At 41.0% G+C, this 14,260-nt stretch overlaps 1 protein-coding gene across 2 annotated transcripts in view; it reads right to left on the minus strand.

The window, feature by feature from the left end:
• The window catches only part of DVL1 (dishevelled segment polarity protein 1), a gene marked incomplete at its 5' end in the record, with an annotated part of 98,957 nt that overhangs the window by 34,056 nt on the left and 50,641 nt on the right, over positions 1 to 14,260 (minus strand). For both annotated transcript variants that reach the window (XM_082009424.1, XM_082009423.1), the window contains 2 exons: positions 4,009 to 4,121; positions 8,048 to 8,169. In XM_082009424.1, coding sequence (XP_081865550.1) covers positions 4,009 to 4,121; positions 8,048 to 8,169 — 235 coding nt within the window. The remainder of the gene's footprint in view (positions 1 to 4,008; positions 4,122 to 8,047; positions 8,170 to 14,260) is intronic.

Raw genomic sequence — 14,260 nt, forward strand, 5'->3', positions numbered from 1 at the left:
ACATACCTTCAAATGCACGTTGATGAACGAAGAACTTTCATTATATTCCTCAGTCCATCACATTCTCTTTGTGGGTATATTTTTGAAATCAGAGAAGATACAAGCACAGGAACATCCACAGCTATTCATTGCCTCTGTACTTAAAATAGCAGCATAATTTAAGGGAAATGGGTGGAAGAGCTTGCAAATGCCCTAGTCTACGTTGTTATCAGAGTGAATCCCAGTCTCCCTGCTGCAAAATCCTTTTGCATTTTCAATGGGAAGAGGTATGAAAACCAGGTGTGTCCCACATCTTTCTGGCTGCAGTATGCCATCAATATTTATAATGGCCTCTGTATGTATGTCTGTAATTGCCTATTAGCAATTCAGCAGAAATAGTTTTTCTATGATGACTAATCCTGCAACAATGAAGTAAAGCATACAGGCTAGCATTTGTGAACAATCCGCCCATGCTACCATGCTTTTAATTATCAGCCACCAGAGAATCTTCTTAATTTACCATCACCTATACTCTTCAAATCAAAACTGAATCCCTCTAAGAAACCTGTTCCAGTTCAAGTACAGGCTGTCAGGCTAAACTATCTGACAAAGTTTGCCAGTGTGTTGTGTCAACTGCATGATCATAAATTATAATTTCCAACTCTGAAAATCTACTGTAAAATTTCTGTTTCTAAAATTTCACTTGTACAATTAGGAAAAAAATTGTGCAAATTAAAACAGAGAGTAGGACGGAAATTACAAAGAAACTGTTTTAACTCTTCGAGGAGTTCTAATACTTTTTTTTTCTAATATCAACAGTAGCTAGAGAGAAAAACTCCCTTTACTCCATGCCTGTTTTCCCTGCCAGCTGTTGTCTCAGATATTTCCACTATTAGCTTTTCAGGGCAAAGCATCTGTGTATTCTGAGCTCTCCATATAATATTTTGCCGTGCGAGCATTTTGGTTAAGAATAGCAGTCACTGCAAAACAAAGAGGAAACATGTCCACAATAAACATTTTTTAATTTATACACTGTCCTCTGTGCACTGACACAGAAAAATGCTTTACCCTTCAGCTTCCTGCCAACTCCTTCTCACCCCTTTCTCACACCCTTACTCCCAATAATTGGTCTGTGCAAGACCTTTTTTTATTTGAGCATTAAACTGGTCTTTTTCTGAATTAAAACCTGTGGCTTAAAGACAGGGAAGATGATGCTTTAAGGACTCCATTGCTATGTAGAATGAATGGGCAGCAAAGATAGGTTTGTGGGTCTAACCCTTAATGAGAAGAATAAAAGGCAGCCTACAACTAGTGGTACCTACATGGCTCATTAATGAGTATTATTTCAATCTTTCTAACAGGTAAAACTTAAACCTATTTGGGAGATTGAGATGAAATTCTCACCTACTCATGAAGGAGCTGTGCATTGGGGGTCTGGAGGGCATTTAAGTGAAAACTAGTGGCTAACTTAAAAGGAGGCTTCTCTCATGCTCTGAAAACAGTAGTGGTCCCTAAATGCCAGGCTAACAGGAGAGAGATTTCTCTGCACAGATCAGTTAGAATTCTGCTTTTCTACTTACATTTACTTTGGGATATTTTTATTTTACCTACACTTGCAGCAGATGTTTGTTTTGTTTCCATTCTCTTCCCTACCCTAGGGTTTTCCCAAGTCAGAACAAGAATGTCATGCTGTTGAACCTCGCATTTCTACAGTGATCGGAGATGAGTGGAGCAAGCTTGCTTGACCTGTACAGGTTTTAGCTCAATGTCTCTACATCTATGCAGTTCCCAAATGGCTCATTAGCATGTCTTCTCATTTTACCTTGTTTGAAATGAAGGCTATAATACATTGTTCATTTTTTCTTGTGGAACGAGTATTTCTTTCCCTTTGTAGAGTATCCAGGGATATCTTCATTGTCAAGGTGGGTAATTCTTTGTCATTCACTTTATACCAACAATGAGCTCAAACAGTTACAAACACTATGTGGTACATGTTATTGTGATGCTTGGTGAGCTGGCAGTACTGTATGAATGTCTTGGCTACTCTGCATAATAATAGCCATGGAACAAATATAGGAGTAATTCAGTGCTCCAACAAAGATCCCTCATCCTGCCTCTCTGTGAACTAGTAGAGTTGTAATTTTGGTATTATTTAAACAAGTCTTTACAGGACAAGATCAAACACTCTAACAGCATTTCCTTCTTTCTGCAGGGAAAGGAGGATTTACCACTGTTTCATAATGACAAGTGAGCACACAGCTTCTGCCCTTGAACTAGTTGTGAACCAGTTGTCACAACCTTGCTGCCCTTCCTCCACCCTTGTCCCCTTTTTCCTATGACTGTTCCCCCATTTTACATCCAACTGTGCTCCAGACAAAGAAGACATGAAGACTCAAGAAAAGGAGGACTCTGCTAATATATGACCATTGTTTTAAAGAGGCCTTAAAATCCTTCTCCAGGATAAGGTTATTTCACTTCTTTTAGTCTTTTCAAGCGGCAGTTCAGGATATAGTGCTGAACTGTGCGTTTGAGAGACATGCTTTCAAATTAAAATAACATAGTGGTGGTTTTCATTTCTTAAATAAAATATTATTATGACCACAGAAACACTATGGACATTAAATAATATATTTCATGAGACCAAAATGATACAGCAGTTGTCCTTTTTTATGCATGTTAACAAAATCCACCACTTGCTGGTACGTACAGCTTGCTTCAGGTAGGAGGCCTAAATTGTTTTGAGAACAGGTAATATTTGCATTACTGAGTGACATGTTCTTGCCTGAGCACAGCTTAGACTGAGAAGCAGGAAATTTTATCCCATTTCTATCTAAGCGGAAAAGTATCAACTAGTTTCAGGCCACTAGAAGGCAGAAACTCCTGTGCTCAAACAATACCACATGAGCAATTTAGACTATGGTCCTAGACCAGTCATTCAACAACCAGCTCTTTTGCCACGAATGGCAAAACGTTCATTGGCATTAATTTAAACTAATGTTAAAAACAAATCACCTTTTAACATTCTTCCTGCAACAAGTTTTTAACACAACATTATTAGAAGATTCTGCCTCTTTCTGTGATTTCCCAAAGGAATCTGCAGTCAAGATCATGCAAAGACAGCGCTCTGCTCCACCCACTGAGTAATTTTAATTCACTGAGTCAGTTACAAGTTGGAAGGGTAAAATGAACAGAAAGACACCTGCTTCTAACCCACAGTATATATATGACTTCTGGTTTTCTAACTGGAGGCAAATACTTTAGTGGGTGGAGCTGTGAATAAAGCCCTGTTGGGCTCAAGTATTCCATATTCTGGCCCATTTTAAACTCAATGGGTGGCACCTATTAATTCTTAATTAAGCCTGGAAATTCTTGTCTGGCAACAAATGAAAAAACAAGCTTACTTTGATGTACAGACTAGAGGCAAGAGATGAAGTTTTACAGTTTATATGTGTACTTTGGGTGTTCTTATGTACAAAAAAAGATCTTCAGAGCCAATGTGGTGTAGTTATACCAGCATAAAACACTACCGCTTATCCAAGCCTAGAGAAATCAAAAGAAATTATTTCAGAGGATTTTGGCTTAGATCTTGCAATGTTAAAATACTAAGACTCTCAAGTCTGTAAACTCCCAACACATCATACAGATAATGTGTTCTACCTTTAAATGAGCAAACTTGAATAATGGAGGCAGCCTAGCCATGACAGTATGGAGCTCAGCACTGGGTGTCGTTATTCCTCTCCAAGCTAATCATCTTCTAATACAACAGAAAGTTCTGTATTTCATCAAAAAGAACCTCTCTGCCACTTCACTGTAGATTGTCCAGACCTCTTAGAAAACACTGGCCTTCAAAGAGTTTCAAAGCAATTATCAAATTATTCCATTAAAATAATAATAGCCCCTGAAAGCATGCAGGAATGCAGACACACTTATCTTCTGCAGTATTCACACAAAAGTAGTTGTTGCTCTGAAAGATTATCAGAAAAATGGTTCTTTCTAAATTAAAAAGGCAGAAAATTAAATAGAACTCACCATCCTCATGCCCTTCTCTATTTCTCCGTCGATGTCTGTCTCGTCGGTGGCTAATAACCGACTCTGTTCCTGTTTCATTGTCCAGGCCATCCCGGCTGCTGGCAGCATTTGGACTGTTAGAGAACAAATAGGAAGAAACAGTGTAGTCATCTCTTTTTGTCTTTTTGATAAAAGCTATTGCAGTAGTGAGCACGTTTGTTTAGAAGCCAGAAAACTATTCCATGGATTAGCTGCAGTCTTGCTGCAGCACTGCTCTGCTCACCTCAAAAGTATCTGAGGGATGAAAAGACAGTTCAGTATCCATGCCCTGAGACACAGCACTATTTGCACAAGTAGTATCATTATGATATTGGAAAAGCTCCCACAAGACTGTTGCATGAAATTTCCATAGGAAAAAAACCTACTGATACGTTAAGAAAAGGGATCATTTTAGCATGCGGTGAGATGACAACTAACTACAAGACAGCTTTAGCTGCTAACACACTTGCAAAGGAAATGGGATTCCAGCACAGTCACATCATGAGAGCTGTAATACAGAATACTGAATATGTAAGACTGCTTATTTGGAACCATCTGTTTCAAGATATCTGCTGAGGAAAAAAAATCAGCCTTGTTAAAGCAGAGTTGGCTGGAGGAAAGGGGAAGATGGAGATGTTCTTTTTTCCCCTGCTGAACAGAACTAGCTTAGCTATTTAGTTTTACCCTCAGACTCAACCTGTTTTATGTATCTCTGCTATTCTTACATTTAATAAGTTATCTTGAAGCACTCACACAGGAGGAAATAAGAAAAGCCTCTTCAAGTGCTGGCAAAGGCCATAGCTCATTTTAATGGACTAAATTGTGGAAACTGATCTAAAGGTCCTGAAAATATAATATTGCATGATCTGACATGGGCTAGTGCTCTGCTGTGAAAGATTTCCCTTAGAAAGCTACTGGTCATACTCTTCCTCTCTGTCCCACAAATACCACCCATTTAAAAAGGAGTCCTAATTCACATCTGCCCTTTTCACCTGTTATTTATGCCTGACATCCTACTTATGCACACAGAGTGCATAATGGCCATCATTATACTTACGCCAAAGCATAAGAGTCATTAATGTATTTCTTCTAGAATTCCAAGAGGCCGGAGTGCACTGCCATGCATGTTTTACAGAAGGAATTAAACTACCAACGATCTAAGCAACTGGTCCCATGGGCTTCTGTGGAAGTTGTACCCAGAATTGGTATATGTGTAAGCACATCTGTGTGGCATTACATTTAAGAGGATTGCACACCCACACACTTTCTTTGCATTAATGAAACGTACTAACACGGTCACCACACAAATTGGGAAATTGAGGTCGTTATTCAAGAAGACATTTGACTGCATATTTTAAGCCCTCATGAAGCTACCAAAAGGCAAGTATGTACTTAAGTGTTGCCACACGTACGTTTGCATTTCTTGTTTCAGTCCAGTACTAGTGAAAAGGTAGAGGGCAACAGTTTCCTACGGTCACCCTGCGAGGCTCTCGCCCATCTCGGCAGCACCATCTAGTGACTACTGCTGATCCTGTCCACTAGTGAATCGCTTCCTACAAAAAGTGGTTTACACCATCACAAAGGGTGCAAAAGGAACCTCGCAGCTGGCTTGTTTCCTCTCTCGTTGTTGAGACAATTCAATTCAATTTTCAGTGCACGTACCCAAGAGCTGTGTAATAAAGGTAGCTCAGAGGTCACTATTCTCAATTCACTCTTGCACCTCTACCACTAAACCAGGAGCAGCCTCGCCCATTCAGATGAACATGGATTTGGCAACCACTAAACAGAAGCCATGGAGGTGAAATACAGGATGAACTTCAGAACCGTCATCAGAGAGGGGAAAAAGTAAATTTTCTTTGGATTTAATCAGTGCAGAAGCAAAATATCAACGCTGTCAGGCAGCTAGTTGAGATTACCACTTCACGTCTGATAAGGACCTCATTCCCTTGGAGGGTATTGCCTGCTGACCTGTCTGTTTCATCTGTTTCTTGTATTCTTTGTTGTCCAGCAACATTTCTGTTTGCACAGTTGTACAACACCTAGCTCAGTTGGGGCTTCTTATATAAGTAAGGCCACAATCAACACTGAAGAAGGTAGACAGGAGATGACAGATCTCTGGTAGAATAGCATTAAAAAAAATCTCAGGGATTTAGGAACCAAGAAGGTAAGTCACACTTACAAAAGGGGAGGTAATATATAAGTACACAGCAATATTGAAGTTACAGTTGTGAAAGTTACAGGATTGCACTACTGATCTCTTAAATGGAAATACTATTCAAGGAGGGAGTATGTAGAAATAGCGCTGAACACATCATTGCAAAATCCCAAGAACTGGAGAATTACAAGTGATCAGAAGAGAACTACAGTCATGATTCAAGTTCTGGAAACCACGCTTTACAATGAGAGACTTGAGCAGCTCTACTTAGTTTATCCAAGAGAAAAAAATAATTTCAAAATATGGTGGTCTCTTTGTCACTTGGAATCTTTAGGCCTACAGTGAGCATGTTTTAAAATGAAATTCTGATAGCAAAACAGAATTCAGGGCTTCATGCAGAGTAATTGAGTGAGATACTCTGCCCTGTGTTAGGGAAATAAACTTAGGTCATCATTAGTCTCTCTTCTGGATTGAGAAACTAAAACACAACAGCAAAAACCACTACAAAATGTTAAGACATTAAATTGTGAAGAGAAGAACCAAAAAAGGCATTAAGGGAGAGCAAGTTTTAGTCCAGAAGACCTCCCTACAAGTCAGATTCTCTACTACAGTTTAAAATAAGAAAGAAAAAAAAGGGTGGGGGAGAGAGAAAGAAGATGGTTTATCTAGGAATGAGAACACAAGCCAGAAGGCACGACCTCCCGTGTTGCTACTCCTGACTCAGCATTACCTGCGTAAGTTACTTCAGCCCTTTGAGGATTCCCACATTTGCTTTGTAACATGAAGATACTATCACTTGCAGCACTGTGCTGACTGACAGCAAGAAGGCACGGACAAGATTTTTAGAACACTACAGGTGCATCAGCAGAGCAGAGCTTAAATTCCATCAGCCTGAGTACATAAAGTCATTAGCAGTGAGTAGTTCCACAGAGACTTGTGCCTAACTTACAACGTAATTATTTTTTTAAATAAAGTTTGATCTTGCAGCTATTACACGTAGGTATAGGTCAGGAAGACAAAGAACTAGTTTTATTGGCAGGCCACGTGACTGCACTCATACAGGCCTCTCCCAGTCAACATAAAGCAACTCATGAACGCACGAGGGCAGTAAAGCCCTTGCAAGACACACAGTGTCACGCAGGGTTAGTATTTCCCAAGGTTTCTTGTACCCACTAGAAGGCTTTTATCTGTAAAAGACTCACACACAACACTAAGGGCTCTTCCAGGCAACAGATATCGCAGAAAGCAATAGAGACACATGACACTAGGCAAATCAAGAACGTTTCCTTCTCCAAACATATACTAAGATCACAGCTAGAACCAGGTCCTGCTTGAAATCCTCCTTGTGTAAATTCAGAGGGCCTCCCTGAAAATTAAGGCTCTCGGAATATACATTGGCTCTGCACACGTAACAGGAAGTAACAAGGCTACCATTAAATCAGATGACTCCCAGTCTGGCTACACTCAGCTCAAGCACTAGCCTCTGTACGCGCATGGAGGAGGCATTATTCCCTATGTAAATTTTTGCACTTGGTATCAGTGTTCCACTGGCTCTGCATACTACATAATTATACATAACATAGTAATAAAAGGTCATCTACACACTATGAAAAGCATTCTGGGCTCCCTCTCTACTTAACACTTCCACAGTGGGTTTCAAAATAAGATATATAGGATATATACTTCATTCTAACAATGACAGGTTTTTTTCTTCCCATCCCCCTTTTAATTCCTCAGTTCTAAAGCACATTATTTTTCTAACAATGAATAACTGGTTTGCAGCAGCAGGGAGAAATGTGGGGAAGAAACAGACAGGAATTGCATTTTTTGGTTAAAAAAAAAAAACAACAAACAACTTGCTCTTACTGGAATGATGGAGGCCGGGAGTCTCCAATGCCGCCTGTTCTCTCAATGGGTGGTGGAAGGTCAGCGTGGCTCTCGGTGCACTGGGAGCCAGTGTCAGAGTGGGAGCTTTCAGCCAGGACCAGCTGTCAACAGAAAGAACAGAATTACATACACTTGCATAGGTTTCCTCACTCTGACATAAGCTGTTCAGCCACTGCTTTGCTAAATATTCTGTGAGATCTAAGGGAAACTAGAGGAAAGGAAATGCTTAGTGTCTAGTTGCGTAGATTCCCGCCAAACTTTCATAAAATCAGGTTACATTCAATCTGAACACAAAAACATCATCAGCTAGGATACGCACAAAATTCCTGCAAGCACCACAAAATTTTTCTCATCTCAGAACAAACAAGCACACCAGGCAGGGCGCGCACTTTTTCTTGTGACTAGTCATTACAGCGTTCTCTGAGTTTCCTAAGCATGCAAGTTGTCAGTATTCCTTCCAAAATGCACGCGCACTGTAAGACTGCACGCTCAGTCTGGTTTTGCCATGACAAAAATAAAAAGCAAAAGCTGAAACCTCACATTATGACACCCCAACATGGTATAACTTCTTACACAAAGACCCTCAAAACACCTGAAAATTCACAATCTCGTCTGTACCAATCACCAAATTTCAGAGTTGCAACCGTCTCTGCTAAGAGTCTGAATTAAGAACAAAGTCCGCCGAATCTCAACAGCCATAAACTTCAGGAGGAGGACCAGATACTTGTCTATCTTGTACCCATTTTGTCTTAATGTTCCCTTAAGGCAGAACTGCAGGTAGCAAAAGTCATTTTCCAATCGTGCCATGAAAAGCAGGATATGCAGTGTGCACTCTTCTACAATTCTTAATGACCTGAAAACTTTTATAAAACTACACTGCTGTAACTACCACCTTCAAAACTCCTCTGACACTGACATTTACATTCATGGAAGTTGAAAGTGCCTGGCAGCCTGTCAACTGGGGTAGAAGGAAAGGCTGCAGAGCACCCAACACAGCACTCGCATGGAAATAAGTAGTTGAAGACATGCTGCAACAATCAATCTTCTCATTACTAACACCAAGCATCTATATACAGCCTGGTGTGTTTGGGAATTATTATATATTCCAGTCCCGTTACAAGGCAGGGTGTAAAGTCTTCCTATAACAACTAACGCCAGAGCCTATTATTTCTATTTCCTCAATCATTAACAGGGATGCTCCTGGATAACAGATCACAAGGTCATGGCACACAAGCGGCTTACTATACTCAATCTGACTTCCAATAAATTCAGGACAGAAAGACCATCTCCGTTCAGTATGCCTAGTGTGACATCTTTAATCAGCAGATAAACTGACAAGAGAAAGAAGAATGAGTCTCTTCCTATCCCCGCTCTCCTGGTTTATAGCTCATTGTAATACACTGATTGACAGAGGATCTTACATTTAACTAAGATCTGATTTTACCCACTTATCTACCAGACTAGTATCTACTTTTCTGTATTAAAAAAAAACAAGAGAGATGCTTTCTGTTAAAGGATCCTTTTGTACACCTAGGTGAAACTTAATTATTTTTTTAATCTTACTAATGCTGGAAAAAGCTCCTGACTGAACTGTACATACAAGAACCAGACAGAGTGGGTCTTTTCTCTACCGTGATTCAGTAAATCTTTTTTAAGAAAACCAGCATTTGTGCCTCGGTTTCCTAACCCAGAAAAGCAGGATACTACCAATTTTGCACAACTGAGATTAAAATAATTAACATGTCTAAATGCAACTTAAATCCTAGGGTAGAAGAACCATACACTGGGTATAGCACCACTACAGAAAAACAAACAATGTGCACTGGTCCAAGACTCCTTTTAATTTATCTCTGCAAACAGAATGCAGTGATTCCCAACTAGCAGTTCCAGTTGTAATTCAACTTCACCTGCTAGATTAAGTGGTTATTTTTTATTAAAAAGCATAACGGTGGAGAAAGAGCTTCCAGTCCTCTGCCACTCAAACCAGGAAGGCAGATGACCAACATGAGAGGTTTTGCCCCAAATGAAAATAGAATTCTACCAACTTTAAGACTTGGTTAGTATTTTAAATGACTGTATAAAAATTAGTCTCCCATTAAGCTGGGGATCCTACGCAGACAAACCCCACCATGGACTGCCAGCACTTCAGAACAACAAGATCAAGAAAAAGGCAGGGAGGCAGCATTACCAATACCACAGTACTGAGAACAAATCAAAGCAAAATGAAGCAACTTGCTCAACCTCAGGAGATTGAGGTTTATAGCAGTTCTGAAAGCAAATTCAGACTTTATACATCCTAATCTAGATCTAGTTCCTTACTTAGATACTTTCCTTACTGTATTTTGAATGTTTTTGTAAGAATGGGGGAAAAAACCCCACTCAATCAGAAAGGAATCTAAAAACAATTCATGCATTTCAACAGTCCACTGATCACACACAACACTTTCTGGCCGCTACCAACAGAAATTAGACTTGAACTAGTGGCCTAATGTGAAAAGGTTTATATACTGTTACCAGTCCCCTGAGACATCTAATCACTTTGCTGAGTCTCTTTAAACAATATAAGGTCTTCAATTAAATAAATGCTCAAATAATGATATAGAGTATTACCTTTCACTAAGAGGCAACAAGGTCTCAGCTTCCCTCTATTTTTAGCTGTGGAAGAACTAGCCCTGTATGAGAGATTCCAACTATAATTGGTTCATTTATCAAGGACTAATTCTAATATAATCATCAGATAGGTGCTAGCTGTTAAAGAAGGGGATGGAGAAGGAGAGGGAACAGGATAGGAGGAGACTGGTGTTCAGGATGTAGTATATTACTCCTAAGAGCATATACCATAAATATGAGAAGGCACACAAACTGTCAAAAAGGAACTGCCTGAAGACAAAGCAGTTCTCCAGCACCACATGGAGTCAGCTGCATTATGCAAACTCTCTTGTCACCAAAGCAAGAGCAACAGAGGAAACACTGAAGGGAAAAATAACACGAGCTTTCCTAATAACTTGATAATTAAGGTTTCTTTCTTTCACGTGGGGAAGTTAATGGGAGATGTTTAGAAAGCATGTTGGCATTATGGAGATGCAAGAATATCTCTATGCCTGGCTTATCCCCTGAGCAACTCTGTGCAAGTGCTTTCACTAACAAAATCAAACCAAGGAATAAAAAGAAGAAAAAAGAAAAAAAAAAGAAACTGGGTATAGGCAAGTTCTATACATCCCCTCACCCTCTAAATTGCATCAAGCTATGCAAACAAGCACCTGGCCTGAGTTAGTTGAAAGCAGGAAAACATGTTCCTTTGAGCCTTTCTGCTGATGGCAACACCTGTCTCAAAGATGTGCTTGATGCGAGAAGAGAGACGAGCCAACAAGACAAGTCCTTTCCATATTTCAGGATATTTGGTTTTAGTATTCCCCTGCTCCTGGAGGAAGAAATCTTGGCAATGCAGAACCCATTCTGAAGGTAAACCCACCATACTGATTGAGGTTGCAGATCATCTTGGGAGTGCTGCTCAGCAGAAGCAAAATCCACTGCAGCAAAGCAACTTCTTTGCGAATATTGCCCCTGGGCTGTGATTTCTGGAAGGAGAAAGCACTGGGTACCCGCTTCTTACAGATCTTCAGTGGGATTAGAATCACAAACAGTTGCAGACTGTGCCATTACCATTGTAACGGGAAAAGGGCTGCAGAAATTAGCCATGCTAATCTTTCAGCTGCATTCAGGAAATATACCACTTTAAACTTGAATCAGTTCACCACCAGATACAGTGAACTCAAGATACATCCAAGCTCAAGAAAAGAGGCTAGCAATATCTGCTGTTTCCGAGTAGCTTGCTAATCCTAGATAAAGGTCCTTCAGGTTTCAGGTAGTAAATCATAAGCACAACAGCCATGATAATGCAACAGCCAGTGCAGAACTTCTCATATTTAGTTTTCCAAACTTAAGATCCATGCGGGACTGGTTGTACTGCTAGTTGAAGCCTGGCCCAGGCATTTCCACACAAAGTACACTTACTGTAATTTAGGCACATCCTTTGGGGTAGAATTTTGCCCCTGAGGAATAATAATAAATAAATAAATAAATAAGCCCAAGAGTGTAACAGTTTAAATAGGCTGCCTAACATGATCTTACTCTTATGATAAGCAGGACCTGGGAGCTCCTGCAAGAGGACCTGACTTCAGAGATTTAAGCAAGAGAGCCTGAAGCAATTACATTGTTAAAACAAGACACAAACTGTTCAGCTCTTCCTCTGGTTACAAGTGGAGCACTCACTCTTCATCAAAGCTTTCATTCTTGACTTACAGATCTCTGTGTTCAAGAGCACTAGAACATAAATGGATGGCTGCAGACTGAATTAACAAAAACACCACAAAAGAGCATTAGAAAAACATCTGTTGTGCTGGAAAAGAAAATAGCAGAAGTGTACAGTAGAAGACGACACATGAAGCAAGATTATTAAGACTGCATTGTCTAGCTGATTTTTCCCAAGCATCAAAAGGATCAGAAAGGCAGTATAACACCTCACACAGTGGAATACTGGACTCAGCTGGAGCTTCATAGTGAGATAGCAGCCCTGCCTCCCTCCAGGCACCTCACAAAATGCCGTCATTTTGATGAGGGTTTGACGGTGACTGCAGAAAAGGAAGGTGGGGGTGTACACTTGTTGACAGAATTCACATGTCACCGCCCTGGCTACATGTGTGATCGTGCAGAATTGCTGCTCCCTGCTTTGCCATGCTAGCTAGGAGTCCCTCATTTCTTGCAACAATGAGTGACACTGAAAATCATTAAGTCCTATCAGCTTTAAGATAAATTGTGTCCTTTTGTCTGACAAGCTATGGTAGGAATAAAATGCTCCAATATTATACCACTTTGAACAAAGAAGATAATGCACTATTGAACTGACACATTATGGACTTCTCACTGTGCTTCCATGAGAAAAGTAGTGTTAAGCCCAGCTTCCTGGCCAGAAGCCAGCCTGACAATTATATTTCACCCATCAAACTCCCCCTGTAGTTTTGACTGCAAGCCACTTTCAATCGTTTATCAGCAGTCCTGACTACCTGGGGAGGTCGCAGTTGCCTGGAAGTTAGCAAATGTGACACCGATCTACATCTACAAGAAGGGCTGGAAGGAGGATCTGGGGAACTATAAGCCCGTCAATCTGACCTTGCTGCTTTTGAAGGTTATGGAGCAGAACATCCTGAGTGCCATCACGTGGCACATACAGGACAACCAGGTAATCAGGCCCAGTCAGCTGAGGTTTATGAAAGGCAGGTCCTGCTTGACTAACCTGATCTCCTTCTATGACAAGATGACCTGCTTAGTGGATGAGGGAAAGGCTTTGTTAAGCCTTTGTAAAGGGTTTGACACCCTTTCCCACAGCATTCTCCTGAAGAAACTGGCTGCTCATGGCTGCTTATGGCTTGGATGGGCATACTCTTCACTGGGTAAAAAGCTAGCTGGGTGGCGGGGCCCAAAAAGCTGTGGTGAGTGGAGTTAGATCCAGTTGGCAGCCAGTCACAAGTGGTGTTCCCCAGGGCTCAGTATTGGGGCCACTTCTGTTTAATATCTTCATCAATGATCTGGATGAGGGGATCGAGTGCTCCCTCAGTAAGTTTGCAGATGACACCAAGCTGGGCAGGAGTGTTGATCTGCTTGAGGGTAATAAGGCTCTACAGAGAGATCTGGCCAGGCTGGATCGATGGGCTGAAGCCAACTCTGTGAGCTTTGAGTTTGGGTCACAATCACCCCATGCAACGCTACAGGCTTGGGGAAGAGTGGCTGGAAAGCTGCCCTGTGGAAAGGACCTGGAGGTGTTGATCGACAGCCAGCTGAATATCAGCCGGCAGTGTGCCCAGGTGGCCGAGAAGGCCAATAGCAGCCTGGCTTGTATTAGAAATAGTGTGGCCAGCAGGACTAGGGAAGTGATTGTCCCCCTGTACTTGACACTGGTGAGGCTGCACCTCGAATACTGAACTGTGTTCAGTTTTGGGTCCCTCACTACACGAAAGACATTGAGGTGCCAGAGCACGTCCAAAAAAGGGCAATAAAGCTGGTGAAGAGGCTGGAGCACAAGTCTTATGAGCAGCGGCTGAGGGAAATGGGGTTGTTTATCCTAGAGAAAAGGAGGCTCAGGAAAGACCTTATCACTTTTTACAACTACCTGAAAGGAAACTGTAGCGAGGTGGG

Source organism: Phaethon aethereus (assembly GCF_964289735.1).
Source record: "Phaethon aethereus genome assembly, chromosome: 21".
Classification (NCBI taxonomy): domain Eukaryota; kingdom Metazoa; phylum Chordata; class Aves; order Phaethontiformes; family Phaethontidae; genus Phaethon; species Phaethon aethereus.